This window comes from Pan paniscus, chromosome 11, assembly GCF_029289425.2.
Source record: "Pan paniscus chromosome 11, NHGRI_mPanPan1-v2.0_pri, whole genome shotgun sequence".
NCBI lineage: Eukaryota > Metazoa > Chordata > Mammalia > Primates > Hominidae > Pan > Pan paniscus.
Window position 1 is genome coordinate 111,352,490 of NC_073260.2, and position 21,466 is coordinate 111,373,955.

At 34.8% G+C, this 21,466-nt stretch overlaps 1 protein-coding gene across 34 annotated transcripts in view; it reads left to right on the forward strand.

Moving 5' to 3' along the window:
• MPDZ (multiple PDZ domain crumbs cell polarity complex component) overlaps window positions 1–21,466 on the forward strand; it is a 176,497-nt gene that overhangs the window by 98,820 nt on the left and 56,211 nt on the right. For 23 of the 34 annotated variants that reach the window (XM_057298754.2, XM_034967150.4, XM_034967155.4 and 20 more), the window contains 4 exons: window positions 6,898–7,179; window positions 7,437–7,560; window positions 14,754–14,952; window positions 20,507–20,611. In XM_057298754.2, coding sequence (XP_057154737.1) covers window positions 6,898–7,179; window positions 7,437–7,560; window positions 14,754–14,952; window positions 20,507–20,611 — 710 coding nt within the window. Of the gene's footprint in view, window positions 1–6,897; window positions 7,180–7,436; window positions 7,561–14,753; window positions 14,953–17,906; window positions 17,949–20,506; window positions 20,612–21,466 lie in introns of all 34 variants that reach the window. The other 11 variants (XM_034967135.3, XM_034967137.3, XM_063594019.1 and 8 more) reach the window with 1 other exon arrangement.

The window sequence follows — 21,466 nt, forward strand, 5'->3', positions numbered from 1 at the left end:
ACGTTATGTTTCTCCAGTTGTGGATTCATTATTGGATTAAAGTACAATTTCATTTAGCTAACGTTGGTTGCATAGCTTTCAGATTACTAGAAACTATTTAAATTTAGTGTCTGAGAATGATAGATACAGAGGCTCAAAGCTTTGATTAGGGTTTGCATGTCAGAAAGAAAAATTTAGCATCATATATTTCTCAAGTTGTGTTTTTAGCAGTGTCTACTTTGGAAAAATTACAAGAATAACTTTATTTTCTTAATGGTTTTAAAACTGACTTCTATGCAAAGTTGGATAGTAAAATATTTCTTGCATTAATTTAACATTTACTAGCTAAGTTAAACTTAATGCTGTCATATGTTTTTATACAAAATGATGCCAAAGAATACTTTACATAAAAAATCACAGTGAATGGTAAATTATGTTTATGTCACTGGATGTGAACGAAGAATTTAGTCACTATTTGACATATCTGTGCCATTTATATTTTAGAAATAGATTATTGGCATAAATGCCCCAACTCTATTCATTTTCTTGGTGACATACTCTATAATGTTCAATAAGTAATACTTTAAAATGTATCCAATGTTTTGGGTGTGAAATGGTATCTTACTATTTTAATTTGGATTTCCTGATTACTAATGAGAATGAATGTTTTTTTCATAATATTGGCCATTTGTTTTTCACTTTTCATCAAAGATCTCTTCATATCTTTTGGCCATTTTGTATTGGGTTGCTCATTTTTCTTTTGATTCTTTGCAGTTGTTTTTTGGAAATTGATATGCAAAGCAATTCAACATATATTTTTAATGAATATCTATGTACATGTGTGTAGTAAAATCTAAAAATGTGTTGGCAGGATACTTCTCAACTTCAAAAAAGAAGTTATCCTTGGAGAAAAAAGGAAGTATGGGAATTTAGCTATGTGTCTAATACATTATAACATATTATGAAGAAAGAGAGATTGATGAAAATATGGCTGAATGTTTATATCTATTAAATCATGGCAAAGAGTTCATATATGAATATATTTTCTTTATTTTTCTATATTGGAAATATACCATAAACATACATTTAAAATTAAGTTGAAAAGACTGGACAATTTTTTTTAATATACGACATATGTATTTTCTGCATAAATTGAATTCAATGGGAAGGGGTATTTATGAATAAGTTGGAAAGTAGAATTTCCATAGGTCTAGCACTGTTTTCCTCCTTTCCTGATTAACAGGTTTTTTGGCCAGAACATTTTCAAAGCATTTTCTTTTATGTTCAAGGTGCACCTGTTATCCTTGCAAATGATGCTGGGCAGTCTCCTTGAAATGGTTTGCAAGGTATAATCTTGAGTAGAGCAGCTGCTCCTCTCTCACCACACCTGAGACTGTCTGTCTGGCTGTGTCCTGTCTGGAATGTGTTCTGGAATGTGTTCAGTCTTTACTGGCCTCAGGGCTGGAAGCTGAGTTCATCTCCTGATGGAATCTCCTAATCCACAGCATAGCACACGTCTTCTTGCCAGTGGACAGATTGCATTGTTTAACTTAGTAATTGTTACTTAAAGGGATTACACAATCTGCATACTGAGAAGCATATATTTTACAGGGCAAATGCTGGCTGTATGCAGCACAACATATTGGCTTACCGAAGTCTGTTTGCCTCCTTTTTTATTTATTTATTTTGTTTTCCCCAAGCAGTTTACTCTTTTGTTGAAGCAAATTTTGGCAAGCTCGTTTATCAACTGAAATACTTAAACTACAAAACAACAAAGAAGACATTAATGAGGGTGTTTTAAAACACATCGTGAAACTCCTGTGTGCTTTTAGTTTTCTTAAAAAGTAGGACTGTTCCTGCATCGTGGTAAAATCTCTGCAACATTTTATATTTTTGGTGACAACTTTCTAATACCTAGACTTTTACTAAAAATTTTTATGTAAATAAAATAAATATATAATGTGTCCTTCCTGTTTCTTTGCAACAAATTTATATTAAAAAGACACAATGGTGATTTGTTATGGAATTTACAATTGACAATTTTTCTTAAAAGTGAGCGTACTTAAAGGCTTTTTAATTTATAAAGTAATACCGTATAGTATATGATTTTTAAGAAAAACAAAGATGCCTCTATCTTGATTTGAAAGAAGGATTAAAATAGAATGTGAGGATCTCAGCGATTCCTTAGATTTTTGACTTTGCTAACTATGTGATTATCTTGTAGCCTTAAATGGCAACAGGGTATGAACAAATAATTTTACCTGTCTCTTCCCCTTGATGAATGGTCTTTTGGCCTTCGTCAGGTATACTACCAGAAGTGATCAGTGCTAATCACCTACAGCACAGACTCTTCATAGAGGGAGGCCTCGCTCTTCAGGGCAGCCTAAACACCAAAGGGCTGTAGCCATATGTTGGGGCTCTTCCTCACAAAATTATCTGATTTGGGGGTCCATTCTGCTTTACTTTTTAAAGAGTATGTATTTGCTTAATTTGATTAGTTACCATGTAAAGATTTACGGGAAATAACCATTACTCAAGAACCTGAAAAATATACCTGCCTCTATGGCATTTGGCTTAATAGAGGCAGGTCATTGAAATATGGATTTTAAGAGCAACATGGCTCTAGCCGTGTTTTTCCTTTCTTATTATTTTATGTTTGATTTCTTTGGTTAATCATTTTACTCCTTTTCCCTTGTTACCTCCAAAGATATGACAAAATGCAGAAATAATTGGTTTTTAAATTTGCAGACTTTTGTTTAAAATTTTAACATGGTTTTTAGAACTTTTTTTTCCTATTTTGATTTAAAAATACAATGGATAAAGATTTAATATCTATTCAAGTTTCCCCTTCTACTCCTTATTCACACCTCTACACCCTGCCCTCCCGTGTACACTCATACTCTTACTCTGTCCGGTGATGATATTGTTACCAATGTGGTGTCTATCCTTCGTTCTTGAATATCAGTTCTGCCAGGAATTACTTTTTTTTCTAATGCAGGTTGAACTTGATGTTTATCAAGATAGGAACCCTTTTGCACCTTGTACGTCAACTCAACTAACGGATTTAATGATATTTTTTAGTAGTCTGAACATTCTTACAAATTATTACTTAGTGTCATTGTCTAGCATAAAATATTATTGCCTTCACATCCATGTTTAGAATGTTGATACTATTTCTTATTTTTTTTTTGCAGATGGGGTTAGAATAAAAAACTAAATCACTCTAATCAAAATGATGAGTGACTGTGAGAGTCTTAGTGACAAAATTGCAGGCTCTCCAAGGTATAAAAGATGTTGCCTTTTTCCTTAGTAGGATCAGTGTCAAAACAATAAAGGAAGTGTACCTTATCTCAGAAAGAGTGGGAGAAGGACAGTTGGAGCAGCTGTGGTTGCAATCTATTTTTTAAATGTATAATAAGGATTCTCTGGTAGACTGCTTATTGAAGAAAAGCAGGTTATGGCTATTAAATGCTCGTGTATTTAGTTAGTTTTTGTAAATATATTATCTGGGTAAATAATATGCCCAACTCTAACCTGAATTTATGCATTGCGCTTAAGAAATAGAACTTTTAAAAAGTACGTTTGACATTTTAATTTAACCTTTTTTAATTTTTTACTGAGGACAAGAATATATCAAGTGAAGTCACATATTAATATAGACTTTTGAAAGACTTCACTTTAGATATCAAGTTGCACTGGGAAATTGTGGTTATTTTTGTACATCTTATGAGGGAAGAACTGTTTTTCTTTTAGATCCACAAGACTTTTAAAAATAAAACTGAGTTGGTTGTTGAGCAACCAGAAACGTTTCTGAAGTGGGCGTATGTTGTCTACTGTGTTGATTAGCTCTTTCTTTTCTGTGTGTCTGTGTTAACTCCTTCATGAATAATGCATGGGACTGTTATACCATTTACAGTACACCCCAGCTAACAAGGGCGACTTGACCTCTTTTGCTAATGAAAAGCAATTTTGATTGTTATCTTTGAGGCATGGGGGAGATGATTTACTAATTATTATCATCAATTTAGTAATATGGAAGCTAACCAGTTCTGTAGTAAGTACATTATTATTTTTCCTAAGAATAAAATTATCAAAGTTGGCTGAGGGAGCCAACAGGTTATTGTTTAGATCCTGGGCTTGTGGAGGATGATACCTTCCTGTCATTTGTTTCTGAAGATACTACAGATGTTAATTGCTTATATGATATTTCCACTTGCCTCAATTCTTTGTACTAGGAATATCTGATAATTCTAGAGAGATAATAAGTCGCATTCAAGGAAAGGAGTGTAATAAATTGTGTTGGAGCAATTAATTACCCGTTTAGAAAAAAGTGGCAGACCCATATCTCACACCATACCCTGAAATAAATCAAGATGGTTAAAATCTAAAAGAAAGCATTTATAAAAGAGGAAAAATACTAGAAAGCATTTCGTTTACTTTGTGTGGAAGGACTTATTAAGTAATACATAAAACGCAAAAGCACAAAAGAATGACAAATTTGGTTGCAGAAATAATTTAACTTCTGCACGACAAAATATTACCTGTACAAACTAAAAGACAAGTGACAGACTTGGAGAATATTTGCAGTATATATCACAAAGACTTTATATTCAGACTGTGCCAATGACAAGAAGAATGTCTATTCTTCACCATAAATACCTGTAAATGCTTATTAAGATAGTTTTCTCTTGGAGGCTCCTGTGAATCCAGATCAATTAATGTCATACGCTTTATGCTCTTGATCTCTTCATAAATAGGAACTTTAAAGTGATTAGAACTGAATTGCATTTTAAGTGAAATTTGAAATTATGAGTTATTTGCCTCTATATGTAATTTGAACTCAGAGAAAAATCGGATAAGGAATATGAAGAGAGTGTTAAAAGAAGAAATACAAATGGCTTATCCTTGATAATTGTCAGGAACACACATAGTAATACACTAATATTTCTTACAAATCAGATTGCCAAACTAATCTAGGACTGGCAAGATTCATTAACAGGTATTCCCATATTTTCCTTCTGTAAGAGAAAATTGGAACACAAGTTAGCAGTATGTACCAAATTTTTTTTTTTTTTTTTTTTTGAGATGCAGTCTCGCTCTGTTACCCAGGCTGGAGTGCAGTGGCACAATCTGGGCTAACTGCAAGCTCTGCCTCCTGGATTCACGCCATTCTCCTGCCTCAGCCTCCTGAGTAGCTGGGACTTCAGGCGCCAGCCACCACGCCTGGCTAATTTTTTTGTATTTTTAGTGGCTCACGCCTGTAATCCCAACACTTTGGGAGGCCGAGGCAGGCGAATCACGAGGTCAGGAGATGAAGACCATCACGATGAGACCCCGTCTCTATTAAAAATATGTACCAACATTTTAAGTGTGCATATCATTTGACCAACCATTGAAATTCTAGTGGTTCATAGTGAATATATCTTCACACATGTGGACAAAAATGTAGAATATAAATAACAGCAGTAGCTAACAATTATTGGGCATTTTCTATTAAGTCAGGCCTGTTTTTAGTACTTTGTGGATATGAATACTCTCTGTCCTCCCAAAAGTCCTGTATTAGTTTCTATTAGTTTCCCCAATTAGGCATAGTGTTTAAGTAACTTGTCCAAGCTCTAACATTTAATTAGTGTTGAGCCAGGATTTGAACTCAGGCATCCTGGTTCACAGTCTACACACCACTGTCTTTCATACTTAGGAATAACTTACAGCCATAAGAAAATTGAAGTTGACTTGTTTTTAAACTGACATGGAAATTTCTCACATCAAGATGAAAAGATACTGCAAAAAAAGTAAAAGTGCTATTTATTGTATGGCTGTGTTTAGTTTTTAAAAATATATATGTATATCTGCTTGTATGTGTGAGTGTGTGCGTGTGTACTTATATGTATATATTATGCAAATGCATTAAAAATTTGATGGATAAACACCTAACTGATGCCAGCCATTTTTACTGGGGAAGCGAATGGAAGTAGAAGCCATAGCGAAGACTCTTCATATTGTATTCTATATGCATACACAGTATATGTCTGTATCTTGAATCCTTTATGCAATAGTATGTTCATATGCTACTTTTATACATTGAAACTATCAATGAAAGAATTGAAGGGAAAACTGATATGTTTATTCAACAGCAGTTTATGAAGCAACTGCTTTCCCAAAGCACTCAAGTGATACAATATATCTGTTGTAAGTAGATATACATATTTATATAGAACTCTACAATTTTAGAGTTTCAGAGGATTGTAGAAATTATATAAAGAGAGGTTCTGTGATATACAAATTGTTAATAACAGAGCCTGGATTTAGAGCCTACATTTTATGACAACCCATCTTACTATTCCTTCTGTTATATCTTACAGAATATTTATGCAAATTTTTCCTACGATAATTTGAATTGTAAAACTTTCTATTCTTCTCCACAAATACTTATAAATGCCTATCAAAATAATTTTCTCTTGGAGGCCCTTGTGAGTCCAAATCAATTAATGTCATACTTTTTATGTCCTTGAGCTCATAATAAATAGGAACTTCAGACTGATGGGAAACAAACTACACTTTAAGTGAGATTTGGAAGTATGCTACTTGCTCTTCTATGTAATTTGAACTCTGAATAATTTTATTTGTAAATAGAACATAGTATATCTAAATGATCTTACGTACAGTATCTTGTACAAGTATAACTCCGTAGAACGTGAGATGTATGACTTTCAGGAAATGTATTTAAAAGCATTTATGAAAATATATGCAGAAAATCTGCTAAGTGAGGAATTGTGTTTGTTAATGCTTTTTGAGTAATAAATAATTGTTATGTTTTACATTTCACTAAATAGTTGTTCATTAAGAAGTGATGTTATATATTGATGTAATTCTGGTCACATTTTTCATGTTTTGTTGTTGTTGTTTTTTAACTACCAGGATGTTATTGAAAATTCTTGTGATCCAGTACTTGATCTGCATATGTCTCTGGAGGAACTATATACCCAGAATCTCCTGCAAAGACAGGATGAGAATACACCTTCGGTGGACATAAGTATGGGGCCTGCTTCTGGCTTTACTATAAATGACTACACACCTGCAAATGCTATTGAACAACAATATGAATGTGAAAACACAATAGTGTGGACTGAATCTCATTTACCAAGTGAAGTTATATCAAGTGCAGAACTTCCTTCTGTGCTACCCGATTCAGCTGGAAAGGTAATATTTTAAAGATATGGTTTGTGTTTTATGATGAGATAGGGAATAGTGAAGGGTTATTCTGGCTAATCTCTTCATTTGGAATGAGTGCTTCTTGACACTAAGATTTTCAGAAGGCAACCTATGAACTTGTTTTGGTTGCAGGTTCTTGCAAAATAAAGCACAATCAATTAGAGAACATGCGTGATGTTGAAATCACGCTCCAAAGTCTAGTTTCCCTTTCCATGTGACTTGTGACTTCTTTTTCTTTCTTAAAGGGCTCTGAGTACCTGCTTGAACAGAGCTCCCTGGCCTCTAATGCTGAGTGTGTCATGCTTCAAAATGTATCTAAAGAATCTTTTGAAAGGACTATTAATATAGCAAAAGGCAATTCTAGCCTAGGTAAGTTTCTCATTTTCCTCATATACCTACTCCTCAACCCCCTTGACAAGGGGAAATATTGAACATGGTAAATTTCAATTTTTTTTTGCTGTAGATAAGAGAACTACAGAACTACAGAAATTTTCCTGTAGTTTTTATGGTTTTTATTTCTATGTCCTCATTATTTTTTTGAAATGATTTACAGGTTTGTTTACTTCATATGAGCAGAAATCCCTCATTCTCTTAATTCAGAGTATTCACAAGCCTCATTTATATTCAGTAAAAGATATATGAATTGTTTGTGTATGAAACAGCAAATCAGAAAAGGAATTCTTAGAAAATGAAAACTTCAGCAATTTGGAATTCTAAATTCTTTGGAAAAGTAAATTATTAGTTACTTTGAATGTACCAGTGATGTATAAGTCAGTTTATATTTAATTTCTTTCACTCACTGAAAGAAAGACTAAAAAGACAACCAGGTGTGCCACCACCAAAATGTAAATGTGAGTTATTCAGTAGGACTTCCCAGGTGGCAGGATTTTTTTGTCCTATTTTAACCACAAAACCCTCTGAATTGGGCAAAGAAGACTTTCTGTAGAAATATCCTAATTACAATAGCTAAAACTGTGTTGAGGCAGAGCACATTTGTTCTCTCATTGAGTTAGAGTCATGTGACTCAGCCCTGTCTTTCTTGATAAATAGAATGGTAGATGAGTTGCTCTGAGTGTCCAAATGCAGCCCAAGACTCTGGTTAATTCAGCATCAGAGATCCTTTTCCTTCTATGAAGTAAGCAACCACTACCCGTTACACTGACGTCTTATGGCAGGGTCTTGTTTCCTTGTTAAGTTTTGAGATTTGGCAGAGGAATCCAGCAGTGCTTACTTGATGAGTGGGATTTCAGCCTTGGTCTCCAAGATTTTGTTCCATTTGATGGTGGCGGGGTACTACCAACAGCAGCTAAACAGAATTGTAGCAGATAGTATTTGTGTTGTTGTAATATTTCTTATATACATTATGTTTAATAGGATGATGATACAAAGCTTGAACTGCAGAACTTTGCATAACTCATTAATTATGAGACAGATATCTAAGCCATGCCAGAATTATTTCATTGGCTAATTTAGTATTTCTGATGCCATGTTACTCAAAATATTAGTTTTGTAGGATGTTAATAGGAGTTATAAATGAGTTCCAAGTTTAAAAGTTTGGGATGAGATAAATTTAAGAAGACGGGTTTCTTTTTACATCTCAATATCTTTTATACTCCAGTGTGCATTGTGAATCACTAAGAGATTATCAAATGTAGCATTTTTCACATTTAATTGGCCATAGAACCCATTTTTCTTGAATAATTGATAAGGCAGAGATTTTGCAAAGCCTATTTGGGAACTATTATTCTAGTGTATTTACTCAACTAGCAAACATTTATTTTAATACTATATCCACTATGCATAGACACCATAATATCACTGTTCTTAACACAAGTTTAAGAGAGTAAGCTAATTGACATTTAAAATCCTAAAGGCATTAAAATATTGTACATGCTATAATAGATACTTACAGAGAACATTAAAGGCTTAAAAGAGGGAATAACTAATCCCTACTCTCCAAGTGTGGAGAACTTTAGAATGGTTTCAGAAAAGAGGAGATGTATGATTTAGGTCTAAAAAGAGGAGATTTTTACCACATAGTTGAGGAATTTGAAAAAGATGAAAGCTGCTTAGCAGTAAGGCAGAGAGATGTGAAATATTACTGAAACTGGTTTGGTATAGATGAAGTGTGGTATGATGACTGGCAAAGTCAGAGTTGGAACTAAAGGAAGGATAAATGGGAGACAACTGCTGGATGGGTTTGTGTGTAGGACACAGAACTTCTGCTGCAGCCATCTACTGCCTTATGCTTCATGTAGGCAGCGGGAGCTAAGGGTAGAAGAGTGACATGAGCAGATTTGTGTTTTAAGAAGAGCATTCAGCTTAGGTTGGTGAAGCAGTTAGGAGGCTCTTGTAAGAGCCATGGTTTGGGTACATCAGATTTTGCAATCTGGCTATTTGGATTGCTTACCAATTTTTTTTTTTTTTGAGAGAGAGTTTCTCTTTGTTGCCCAGGCTGCAGTGCAGTGGCATGATCTCGGCTAACTGCAACTTCCGTCTGCTGAGTTCAAGCAATTCTCATCCCTCTCAGCCTCCTGAGTAGCTGGGATTACAGGCCTCTGCCACCATGCCCAGCTGATTTTTTGTGTTTTAGTAGAGATGGGGTTTCACCATGTTGCCCAGGTTGGTCTTGAACTCCTGAGCTCAGGCAGTCCACCCATCTCGGCCTCCCAAAGTGCTAGGATTACAGGGACGAGCCACCCTGCCCGGCCTGCTTACCAATTTTTAATTAATTGTAAGAATGCTGTATTTTGTCAAAGCATTTCTTCATCTATTGGGGAGATTATATGGATTTTCTTATTTATTCTCCTAATATGTCAAGATACATTGATTTTTTATTGTAAAATAGACATAGCATAAAATTGACCATTTTCATCATTTTTAAGAGTACATTTCTATGGCATTAAGTGCACTCACATTGTTATGTAGCCATCTTCACCATCCATCTCCAGAACGTTTTTTGGGTTCCCCAATTGAAACGCTGTATCCATTAAACAATTATTCCCCATTGCTCTCTCTACCAGTCCCCTGTCAACTACCATTCATTTTTCTGTCTCTATGAATTTGATGAAATGCTTCATGTAGGTGAAATCATACAGTATTTGTCCATATTTGACTGTGTATAATGTCTTTTAGGTTCATCCATGTTGTAGCATGTGTCAGAATTTCCTTTTTAAGGCTGAATAATATTCCATTGTATGTATGCACTTTACTTTGTTTATTTATTCATCTATTGATGGACACTTGAGTTGCTTCCACCTTAGTTTTTAAGTTTTGATATAAAATATACTAGGTTAATTAAGTTATTGGAAGAAAACAGTGAAAGGTAGAAGTGTCCTTCCTTTCCATCACATCTAGAAACCCATTTAAACCTCCCTCAACAGCCTGACTTTAAAATTAAAGTATAAAAGAGCCCTGTCATTTTTTTAGTGAAAGTAAAACATTTGGCCGGGCGCGGTGGCTCACGCCTGTAATCCCAGCACTTTGGGAGTCTAAGGCGAGTGGATCACCTGAGGTCAGGAGTTCAAGACCAGTCTGCCCAACATGGCGAAACCCCGTCTCTACTGAAAATACAAAAAATTAGCTGGGCGTGGTGGTGGGCACCTGTAATCCCAGCTACTCAGGAGGCTGAGGCAGGAGAATCCCTTGAACTTGGGAGGTAGAGGTTGCAGTGAGCTGAGATCGTGCCACTACACTCCAGCCTAGGTGACAAGAACAAAACTTCGTCTCAAAAAAAAAAAACAAAAAACAAAGTAAGACATTTAAGTGTGAAATCACAGCACCATTAGTTTACCATTCACACTGTAATATAAAAGTGTAAATCACAATTAGTTTAACTTTTCTGCTTCATTTCCATTATTGATATGCTATGCCCAATATGTTTATAGGGCTTTCTCCCTGGCGTTTTGATTTCCTGGGACCCAGTGAGGTTCCTCTGGCATTTTGGAGTTAAAATTTCCTGCATGCCAAGGCAAGAACATTACATTACTCTGTTACCTTATTTCACAGGAGATGCTAAATGTTCAGATTTCTATAGCACTTCGAATAACTAAATGTAAAGGAATCTTGAAAAATCTACGTAAATATTAAAGCATTAAATTAAGCTTTAGTGTAGGAAGGTTTTGGCTGTATAACTTAAAGTAACAAAAAGTGTGATAAATAGTATGTTAGGAAGTCTAAATAGAGGCTGGGTTTGTGCTAGTGGAAAAGTATATCATGAAGAGGTCTATCAATGAGCTCATTTTCTTAGATTCATAGTCTCCCCTTAATCAGCTATATGCGGTTGTTTGCAGTTTTAGCTTTGTGGCTAATTTTTTCTTTGTCTAGTGATGACCAGAAGAAGTTATTAATAAATGACAGCTTTCTGTAAAAGCTGTCATAATCCATTGTTTTGATTTCATGAATCATTTGGGTTTTTGAATTTTGTTAAATTTAGAGTGAAAATATATACAGAAATACAGATACGTTAATAAATATACACGTGCATATAGTGACCTTTAAAAAATTCTAATCTTGATGCTTTTTGATAAGTCTGTGGTCCCTTGGTTAATGATGTGGTGTTTGGACTTGAAGGTAAAAAAACAAGGTTCTTCAGGGGAAAAGAAAGGAAGTCTTTATCTTCCCTTCACTGATTAGGTACAGAAACATAGACAGACTCAGGAATTTCTCTGAAATTACTCAACCCTTAAAGAGGTGGAGTCAGAACTCAAACCTGTCTGTGTCTGATTTTCACATAGACCGTACAATACATTCAGTACTTGAGTTACCCAAGGGCACGTTATGATTGTTGTACTAACAGGCTTCATTTTGAAGCTGAATTAAGATTTGCATTTAGTCTTTAGGGAGCAATGTAACCTTGGTTTGGGGGAGAGATGCATTTTTAACATATTTTATGAGTTTTGTTTTGTTTTTAGTTTCGTGACTAAATTTTGTCGTACACTTTGTGTCAGGTATTTTCAAAGTACTATTACATATGTGTTTCTCACTTAGTTCTTTAAACAACCCTAAGAGTAAATGTCATCCCTTTTTAAAGGTAAGTAAACTGAGGCTCTGTGTGAGGTTAAGTCAGTTGCAAGCTTGTGCTGATTGGAAGTGGTGGAATTCAGATTTGTAACCAGTTCTCTATTTCCAAAGCACATGATTTGGGATTTGGGTTGGGATATTCTTTCATACTTCTTGCAGGAAAAAAATTGAGAGATCTTACAAGTTACAACCAAAATCTAGTTAGTGGAGATTACCTCCAAGTTATTGCACCTGGAAAATTGTCATTTGGTGAAAGGAAAGTATAAGCTCAGCTAACTGATGTTGACCTCTTGGTTTACATGGTTGATGTGACCTGACAGCCTTAATAGCTGAGAGTCGTGAGTTAAATATGCTATTAAAAGTGAATTCAGAGATCATGTTGGCCATAGCTCATGATAGGTTCCATGTCTGTGTCTTGCCTTATTGTAGTCTGCATGGTGCTAATAAGAACAAGATGGTAAGTTAGATTCCCACTGTGATCCACTGAGTTAAATTTTACTTTGTGCTGACACATTTTTATTTTACCAAAGTACAGTTATATTGTGGGTATTGGTGGGAAGGCTGGCTTTAACAGTACAAAATGGAGTACCTTTTGAAAAATTTCAGATTCAGCCTTTTTTCTCACCCGAAGTGGTATCTTATTGTTTTATGGTAAGCAGAGGTGTCTTCTTAACAATACATTTCAAAATCGTTAGTATGAGTCTTAACAGAATATTTTAAGTGCGTTTAAAAATGTTTTATTTCTATCAGAAAACAGTAAGTAGGAGCCTGAATTGCCCACATCCACTATGAAATATTAGACTAGAAACAAAATCAGAATCATTTTTTAAAATGTTTGAAATATCATATCTAATTTGGTATGAGTAGAATTAATATTTGGAAAGGCATCATTTTTTAAATATATAAAAACCTAAAAAGGAATTTGTGACATCTGTCAAAGAAAAGTTTTTATAAATACACTGGTAGCTTTATATCTCTCCATAGCTTGTTTAATTATATAATTTTGTTTTGGAAGAAACTTTCAGCACTTCGTTTTAAGTGAACTTACATTATTTTTGCAAAGTTTCAAATATAATTTATAAGATTTTATATTTTTCAACGAATAGAATGAGGATAGGATGCAAAGGGAACATTAATTCAGATAGAGTCTGTTGAGAAGGACTTTCTGAGGAAGTGATATTGAAGAGTGAGAGGGAGTTAGCTGTGCAAGAGCTGCAGAAAGAAGGTGTCAGGCAAAGACTTCAAAACGGACAGAGATGAGATGCATTTGTGGCTAGAACTTAGGGAACCAAGAAGGACATAACACAAAGCAAGGATGCACACTGCAAAGGCCAGTGTACCCCTGTCCTACAGACTGTGCTGAGCAAGTATGTTGTGTATTACTATAACAGGAAACTATTGAAGAGTTGCAGCCAAGGGACTGATAGGATATTACTTGTCTTTTTTTTTGTAATGGCCTCTCTGTCTTCTGAGGGAAGTATGCATTGAAGGAGACAATCATGGAAGGCAGGTGACCAGTTAGGAAGGAGGCTTTTGCAAAAAGTCAGGCAAGAGAAGGTGTTGACTTAGTCTGGAGTTAGTGTCTAAATGGAAAAAGGTAAATGGATTCAAGATAAATTTTGAAGATAGAAATGACAGGATTTGGTGTTGGATTAAATATAGGGGATAAGAGAGAGGTATGCATCAAGAAAGACCCCGGTACTTCTACTTTGAATAATGGAGGGTAGTGTGGTAGTGCAATTTACCAAAAAAGGGAAGAAAAATGGAGAAATAAAGTGAGGTGAAAAATTGCAGGTTCAATTTTATACATGCTAAGATTGCATTTCCTGTGAGACATCCAGGGGATGTGAAAAGAGGGCAATTTAATATCCAAATTAGAAGCTTAAAGAAGTTCAGAGATAAAATGGAAATAGATTAAGTTCATATAAATTCATTTCAACAAACTGTTATACTTTCCCACACCACTGTGATAGGCTCCAGGTATGAAGACTTCAATACAGGCTTCTTGATGTTAGGAATTCTGTGCTATGCTGTTATCCTAAGCAACCAACATAGTACTTGGCACATATTAGCCATATAGTAAATAGATCCTGAATAAACAAGTGATAAAGAATTAAGGTAATAGCGGATAATTGCTTAATTTACATGATGAATTTTCCTTTTGTAGTCCTTTTATTCTCTTTTATGTGTAAAAGCTGAACTAATATTGTAAAACTGATTTGATACTGTCATAGTACTCTCCCTGAGAGACCTTTCTATTCAAGGGGTCAGCACATCACATGGTCTAAATTACATTCATTCCACAATGTAGATCTGTTTTGTTTATAATGTATTGACTATATACAATTTCACAAACATTTACAATTTACTTAAAAATATTTTTTGTTAGAAACACTTTTTCCTGTTTTTGCTATGCTTTTTATTGACTGAAATGTTACTTGTATTTTTTAATCTATAAATCATAGAAATTATTAAATTCAAATTAAAATGAATTGAAAAATCATGTATTTAATTATATTTGCATTTCTCTTTTCCTGTAGGAATGACAGTTAGTGCTAATAAAGATGGCTTGGGGATGATCGTTCGAAGCATTATTCACGGAGGTGCCATTAGTCGAGATGGCCGGATTGCCATTGGGGACTGCATCTTGTCCATTAATGAAGAGTCTACCATCAGTGTAACCAATGCCCAGGCACGAGCTATGTTGAGAAGACATTCTCTCATTGGCCCTGACATAAAGTAAGTATCATTTGAAGCCCAGTTTAACTTGGGAAATTCAGGAATTTCAATTAATCAGAATTCTTTTTCAGTATTCACTTCTGTTTGAGATGCAAACGTTATCACATTTTTTTTAACATAAATCACTCAAGAAATTGACTATTTTTGAGTAGTTCTCGATTGTAAGTTTAGTTTCTTTGAGACTATATCAATATTAAAAATTTGGAAACGTTGCTTTGTATTTTTAATTATACTTCTCCAGTGATTTCTACAACAACCATAGAAGTGAGGGATGCAATGATTCTCACAGAGCAAGAGGGCCCACTTTTAGGATCTTGGAAAGATGTTTGGATTGGCTTTGATATAAGGAATTGTACCCTACCTAATTGACCTGTGTGAATCCTAGAACTAAGACAGTTCTTTAAGGGCCAGGCATGCAAAAGACAACATAAAACAGTGTCCATCTGACCCAAAACTTACCGTTTCTTGAGCTATCTCATGACCCCAGGGGATAGACCAAAATGTTGATATGGTCTGTTTGTAGGTCATGGAGGATATTTTGTCAGGAAGTGCTTAAAATTTCCAATAACCCCATAATGTACTAAAAGCACATCATATATGTGGTTTGTTTTTTAAGTCACTAACCATTCCTTGAGCCAACATAAAAATCAGCTCATTACTTTATTGTGACACTTCATCAATGTGGCATTTTCCTCTAGCATTAATCATTGAATATTTGTTTTTAATGTATGAGGGATAACATCATAAAATAAGAGCTCAGGGAAAGATTGTTTACCTAAAATCGATGTAATGATTACTAGTATGGGGGACTTTTTTGTATTAATGTTATCTTACTGACTACATTCTCTATTACTAGTCGTTTTGCAAAGTATGTATTGCTAGGGCTTAGGTAACAAAAGCTGTACAGACTGTTTTTCATTCTGTGGTCAATAAAAAGAAGAAAAGTATATACCATTTGGAGCAGATTCCGCTGTCTTATATAGAAAGTATTATTTTTAGGCAAAATCTTCACTAATGGGCTTTCGTATTTGTGTATGCTTTTTTGACTTTTGTTTACAGTTGAACAGATCATCAGATCATATTACTGTTCCTTAACTGCCTTATAATAATTGGAGTACAAGTAGACATCATGAAAAATGTCAGTCCTTTTATCATAAGAAAAGAGAAACTTCAAGTGTTTTCTTTACCGCTTATGGCCAGTGTTCCATGACTAGATCATGTGGAGACTATGTATTTATTGCAGGGTTTTAGTTTATGTGGATTAGTTGTAGTATAAAATGCAGATGGACTAGTAACTGTTCATCTGATTTGTTGTGCCATGATGTAGATTTATGCTGTGTGTGCTGATACCAGTCTGCTGTCCACTTTTTGGCATTCTGATCACCAGAATTAGTACTTGGTACTAGCCCTACCACTCAGTTCTAAGGTACTGCAGAACTTTAAGAGTCGTTAAAAAATAAGACCATTGTGACACCAGTTTGGCATAAGTCATGCATCTGGTCAACTCTAGAAAACTTTTGAAGTACATTTTCAGGCTCAAAGTCTTTTTTCCCCTTTCCTCATTTTTTTGTTGTGTATTTCCGTTTCCCCTCTCCCACTGATTCAGCAGAATTTACCCTGTCATGTGGGCAGAAGCTTTATTATGACTATGAAGGGTATCTAGAGAGCTAGCTTCATAAGTACTTGCTTTAGGATCTCAGGAGGCAAAATGTACTATAGAATCTTAAATTATTTTAAAAAGAAGAAAAATCGTACAACCTTCCCTCCTGGAAATCAATCATCCATTCATTCAGTCAGTGAGTCTCTCTCTCGTGTACGTAAACACACATGCAGACATTCAAAACACGTTGATTTCTTCTCACATGCCTTAAAGATACTCTGATTCAAATGGTTATAGCTTAACTCATTGAGTAATGATAAAAATAAACTAAAATCATCCTTACATAATGCTTTTTCAGAAAAAAAAATATGTTATATTTTAAAACACAAAGAGCCATTTAGGTTGACCAGGGCTGAGCAGCATGTTCTGTGCATTTTGCATGAAGTGTTTTTGGCCCTTACCACTTGTTTCGTGAAGCAAAAGATTTAGAATTACCTTGAAAGCTATGTGAATAATCTTCCCAAAAGGAACTTTTAGTCCTGCCATTACTCTGAATAGAACCATAACATTGCCTGAGGCCCATTAAGCTTTGTGCTCATTACCTGGATCTAGGCTCCATCCACATCTCTTTCTCATTATTTTTCTTTATGAACCTAGCTTAATCTGGGTGGTGGTGGAGGGGTGTATTGTAGGAACTTTAAAAAAGGAGACTGTGATTGAGTTACATAACTGATTGGTTTTAGGGAAAGCATTGCTTATTGAGACAATGCACTGGATTTCTTTTTTGCCATTTACGATAGATAGCTAGGAACTTTTGTGTGTGTGTGTTCATGCATGCATGGGTAGATAATTTGAGTTTCAAGAGTTCAAGAACAGCCAGTTTAAGATCCAGGTTTCATTATTTTCTATGGAAAACCAGATGCGAAGCCTCACCAGAATGCATTCTGTTTCACTTCTCCCTCCACCTTGCCAGGAGCTCTTATATTTCTGTAATAATAGCCAGGGTTTTGTGCTTAGCAGCAGCTGCTTATAACATCTGCCAGATAATTACTGAGCTGAATCAGAATTCACCTGCCTTAACCTAAAGTGTGGGATGAATTCCTGATCAAGGAATAAAAGACTGATTGCAGTTACATTTTTTCATGCTTGTTAATAATCACTGCTATAGACACTAGTAAAGAGCAGATGCTTTTCTGGGGGAGGTGTAGATGGGAGGGAGGTGGAAAGGGGGAAAAAAACAACCAGGAGCACCCACTTTTAACTACATATGTATGCATCTCACATTCAGCACAAGACATTGACATTTGTTAACACCATTGTAAAAAGATGCCGCGGCGTATGCTTCACATTCTAGATTTTCTGCAGCACCTGCTGACGATCGAGCCCCCTTTTATGTGTGAGTATCAGTGATTCGAAAGCTCATTATGGCTGTGTGTTACAACTTGTCTGTGAAAACAATTTTGTGCTTTTGTAATGTCCCAATGCAAGAATAGATCCAGATATAGATTTTGTATATACATTTTAGATTGTTTTCTTTGTTTAAATAAGAACATAAAATCCAACAGAGCTATGAGATTGTTACGTTTTCACATTGTACTGATGATTGTGAACTCATTTGAAAATCATATTTTCCAATTATGAAGCTTTCAAGCTCCTTTGTAAGGGAACGATCCTGTCTGCACGTGCAGGAATAGTCTCTGCATTAATAGCCATATCACATTTCAGCATCTCTAATGGTATTCTTTTTTCTTCTAGTCCATATGTAACCAAAAGTTAGTCCATGTGTATCCAAAAGTTAGTTTGAATTTTTAATTCAACTCTCAAATAAGCATTTCAGTGTGTTCTTGCAGCTCATAATTTAGCTTTGGCATTTTTGCTGGCGATTTGGAAGTTCTGTATGATCCTGTGACCAGGCTTGTGCTAGCATGGCTCTGCATGTTCTGTTGCATTGTGGGATGCTTGTTCTGGTGGCCTCACTCTCTGTAGTGGCTAAATAGTTAGGAAAACTACCGTCTCTACTCTTTCTCACTGCTATGCAAAGTATCAGAAAAATATTTGTAAATGCCTACACTCCTCACCTTTCGGTAAAGTAAAAAACAACTTTGAACAAATATAAAGAAAAACTCATTTTTAACATTGTTTGGGATGGAAACATCTTTACCTTCTTTCTCAAACCAATAAAAAATTAAAGACTTCGTACTGATTGCTATTATTTTTGCTATTCTATCCTGCCTTTCTTCCCTGACCTTTTCCTGGCTTTTTAAACTTACGTTTTATTTATATGAGTTTTACTGAATCTTTAGGAATAATACCAGTTTTCTTGAATAGGCTTTTCACATTTTAGGTTTTATGTTTATCTTTATTTTATTTTTTCATTGTTTAAAATATAATCAGTCTTCTTTCCTGACATATTATTTGAAGGGCTAAAAGCAAATTTGCTATTCAATATATCTTTGTAGCACCATAGAGAAGATGTCTTTATAGATGAATAAATTAAATAGGGCCAGAATTAGAATGCAACTTTTTCAGCTAGCCTAGTCTTAAATCCATTGATCTGTACTTTGATTCAGTTTTTGACCTTTGAGGTAAAAGTGTCACGAAGAGATTCCCAGAGGCCCCGTGTATTCTGCCCAAGTGATCAGTATGACCAGGAGAGCTGATGACCTGTGATAGCACTCACTTCTATTTGGATTGTGCTCTTCAGCTTACAGTAGCTTCACAAAAGTGACATCCTTTTTGTGGTAGAGGGTATGGAGGTTCAGCAGTGGTGATTTACCCCATGACACTCTGCGTGGTAGCAGAACTGTGTCTTCCGACTCCAAACCCAAGTGACCTCACACTTTGAAGTGAAAGAGTGAATGCTTTCTATAGAATAAGCAATATATTTGAAATTATGTATACTACTCCTTCAGTAAATTATGACATTGGTATAAATTTTTATTTTATTACAACATAAAAGACAATCTTTTTATCTTTGCCCTCCAGTGCTGAGGTTTTGTATACTTACTATTTTAACAGATAAATTATGGACAGATGGTTTAATAATCTTTGTGATTTCTAATTTTTAGTTGCACAAACATGCTGTATTGAGTTCAGATACAGTATTTCTGTTAGGTTACTATTCATTAATTTGAAGATCTTGAAACAGTTTACTTTAAAAAGTATGTCCACCATGTCAGAAGCAGGACAGCAGTAGACTTGAATTTTCATTTATCAGTTTCTAAACATTACAGCAGGAGTCAGCATCTGGCACAGTGTCTTCTGCATAATAGGCATTCAGTCAGTACTTGTTGAATTAGTAAATGGCCATTCACGTGTAAATAGTAGTCTTTTCTTTGAGACCAAAGTGAATTTTTTCAAATTGCTTCAAATTAGTAAGAGTCTTTCCATAAACTCAAATGGTTTAATCTCATACTTCAGACTTGTGAGTTCCTAACTTAATAGAGCTAACATAATTATTGAAAATGCTTGTTAATCTCTAGAATTAATTATGTATTATAGAAAGATGCAAAGTAATTTGTGATATTCAGCATTTTAATAGAGTATACCTAATTTGTTTCTGCTAGAGATCCCAGAAATCTTTGGGCAAAATTAATGTTATTGCTGACAATCATTATTCTAGGGATTTATAGATCTTCCTAATTTAAAAAAAATTGTTGTTAGCCTTTTCATTTGATAATATAAATAATTGTTTTCCTTCTCTGCATGATGATTGGTAAACACATAGTTAATCAGCAGCATTTAAAAACTTAGTTTCTGTTGTTACTCTTCCCTATAGAATACTTTATCCTATTGAAGTTTGGATTCTCTGCTGAATATACTGATTAAATGAGTTGTATGAAAAAGTAGGGACAAAGGGACAATATGATTTGTTTCCTTTATTTTAGAAGCTTTTCCTAACAGTTAGGCAAAATATTATTTCCCTTCACTTCCATGGATTCTGGTTTGTTCCAGAATTACTTATGTGCCTGCAGAACATTTGGAAGAGTTCAAAATAAGCTTGGGACAACAATCTGGAAGAGTCATGGCACTGGATATTTTTTCTTCATACGCTGGCAGGTAAGTGAAACATTAAATCTAATACAATGAATGGTACAGCAAGTTGTAGAGAATTTGGAATTCAGAGTCACGGAGGACTAGAGCAAAGAAAAGGTCTGAATCCTTTTCCTCTTTCAAGATTTTAAAAAATATTCTTCCCTTTCCCTCAATTATATAAGTAATTATTGTATAGTATGGAAAATTTGAGAAATATATAAATATTCAAATTAATAAATTAATATTTAATTCTACCACACAATGTAGCACTTTTAACATGTTGAGTTTTGATAATTTGCCCCAAATGAGTATTATTCCATTAATTTCTTAGAACGTAAGAAATTGTATGATTTTTTTACTCTTTAATATTAGCAAACTTCTTCAGAAATGTTATTTATTCTTTTATTAACATGCATACAAATTCAGAATTTTTTTCTTTTTTTTTTTGAGGCAGAGCCTCACTCTGTTGCTCAGGCTAGAGTACAGTGGTGCCATTACAGTTAACTGCAGCCTCTACCTGCTGGGTTCATGCGATCCTCCCACCTCAGCCTCCCAGGTAGCTGGGATTATAGGCGTGTGCCACCGCATCAGGCTAATTCTGTATTTTTTGTAGAGATGGGGTTTTACCATGTTGCTCAGGCTGGTCTCAAACTTCTGAGCTTAAGCAGTCTGCCCACCTCGTCCTGCCAAAGTGCTGGGATTCACAGGCATGCACCACCATGCCTAGACCAGAAACATTTTTTATTTGTAATTTTCTTGCTCTTTTGGAGAATGTTGAGCTGAACCCTTTAGCATATATGCATGTTAGGAAATAGTGTTTGGCTTTTTAAAGGCACTTGATATACAAAGTATTAAGAGCCTTTAAATAATAAAGGGAAC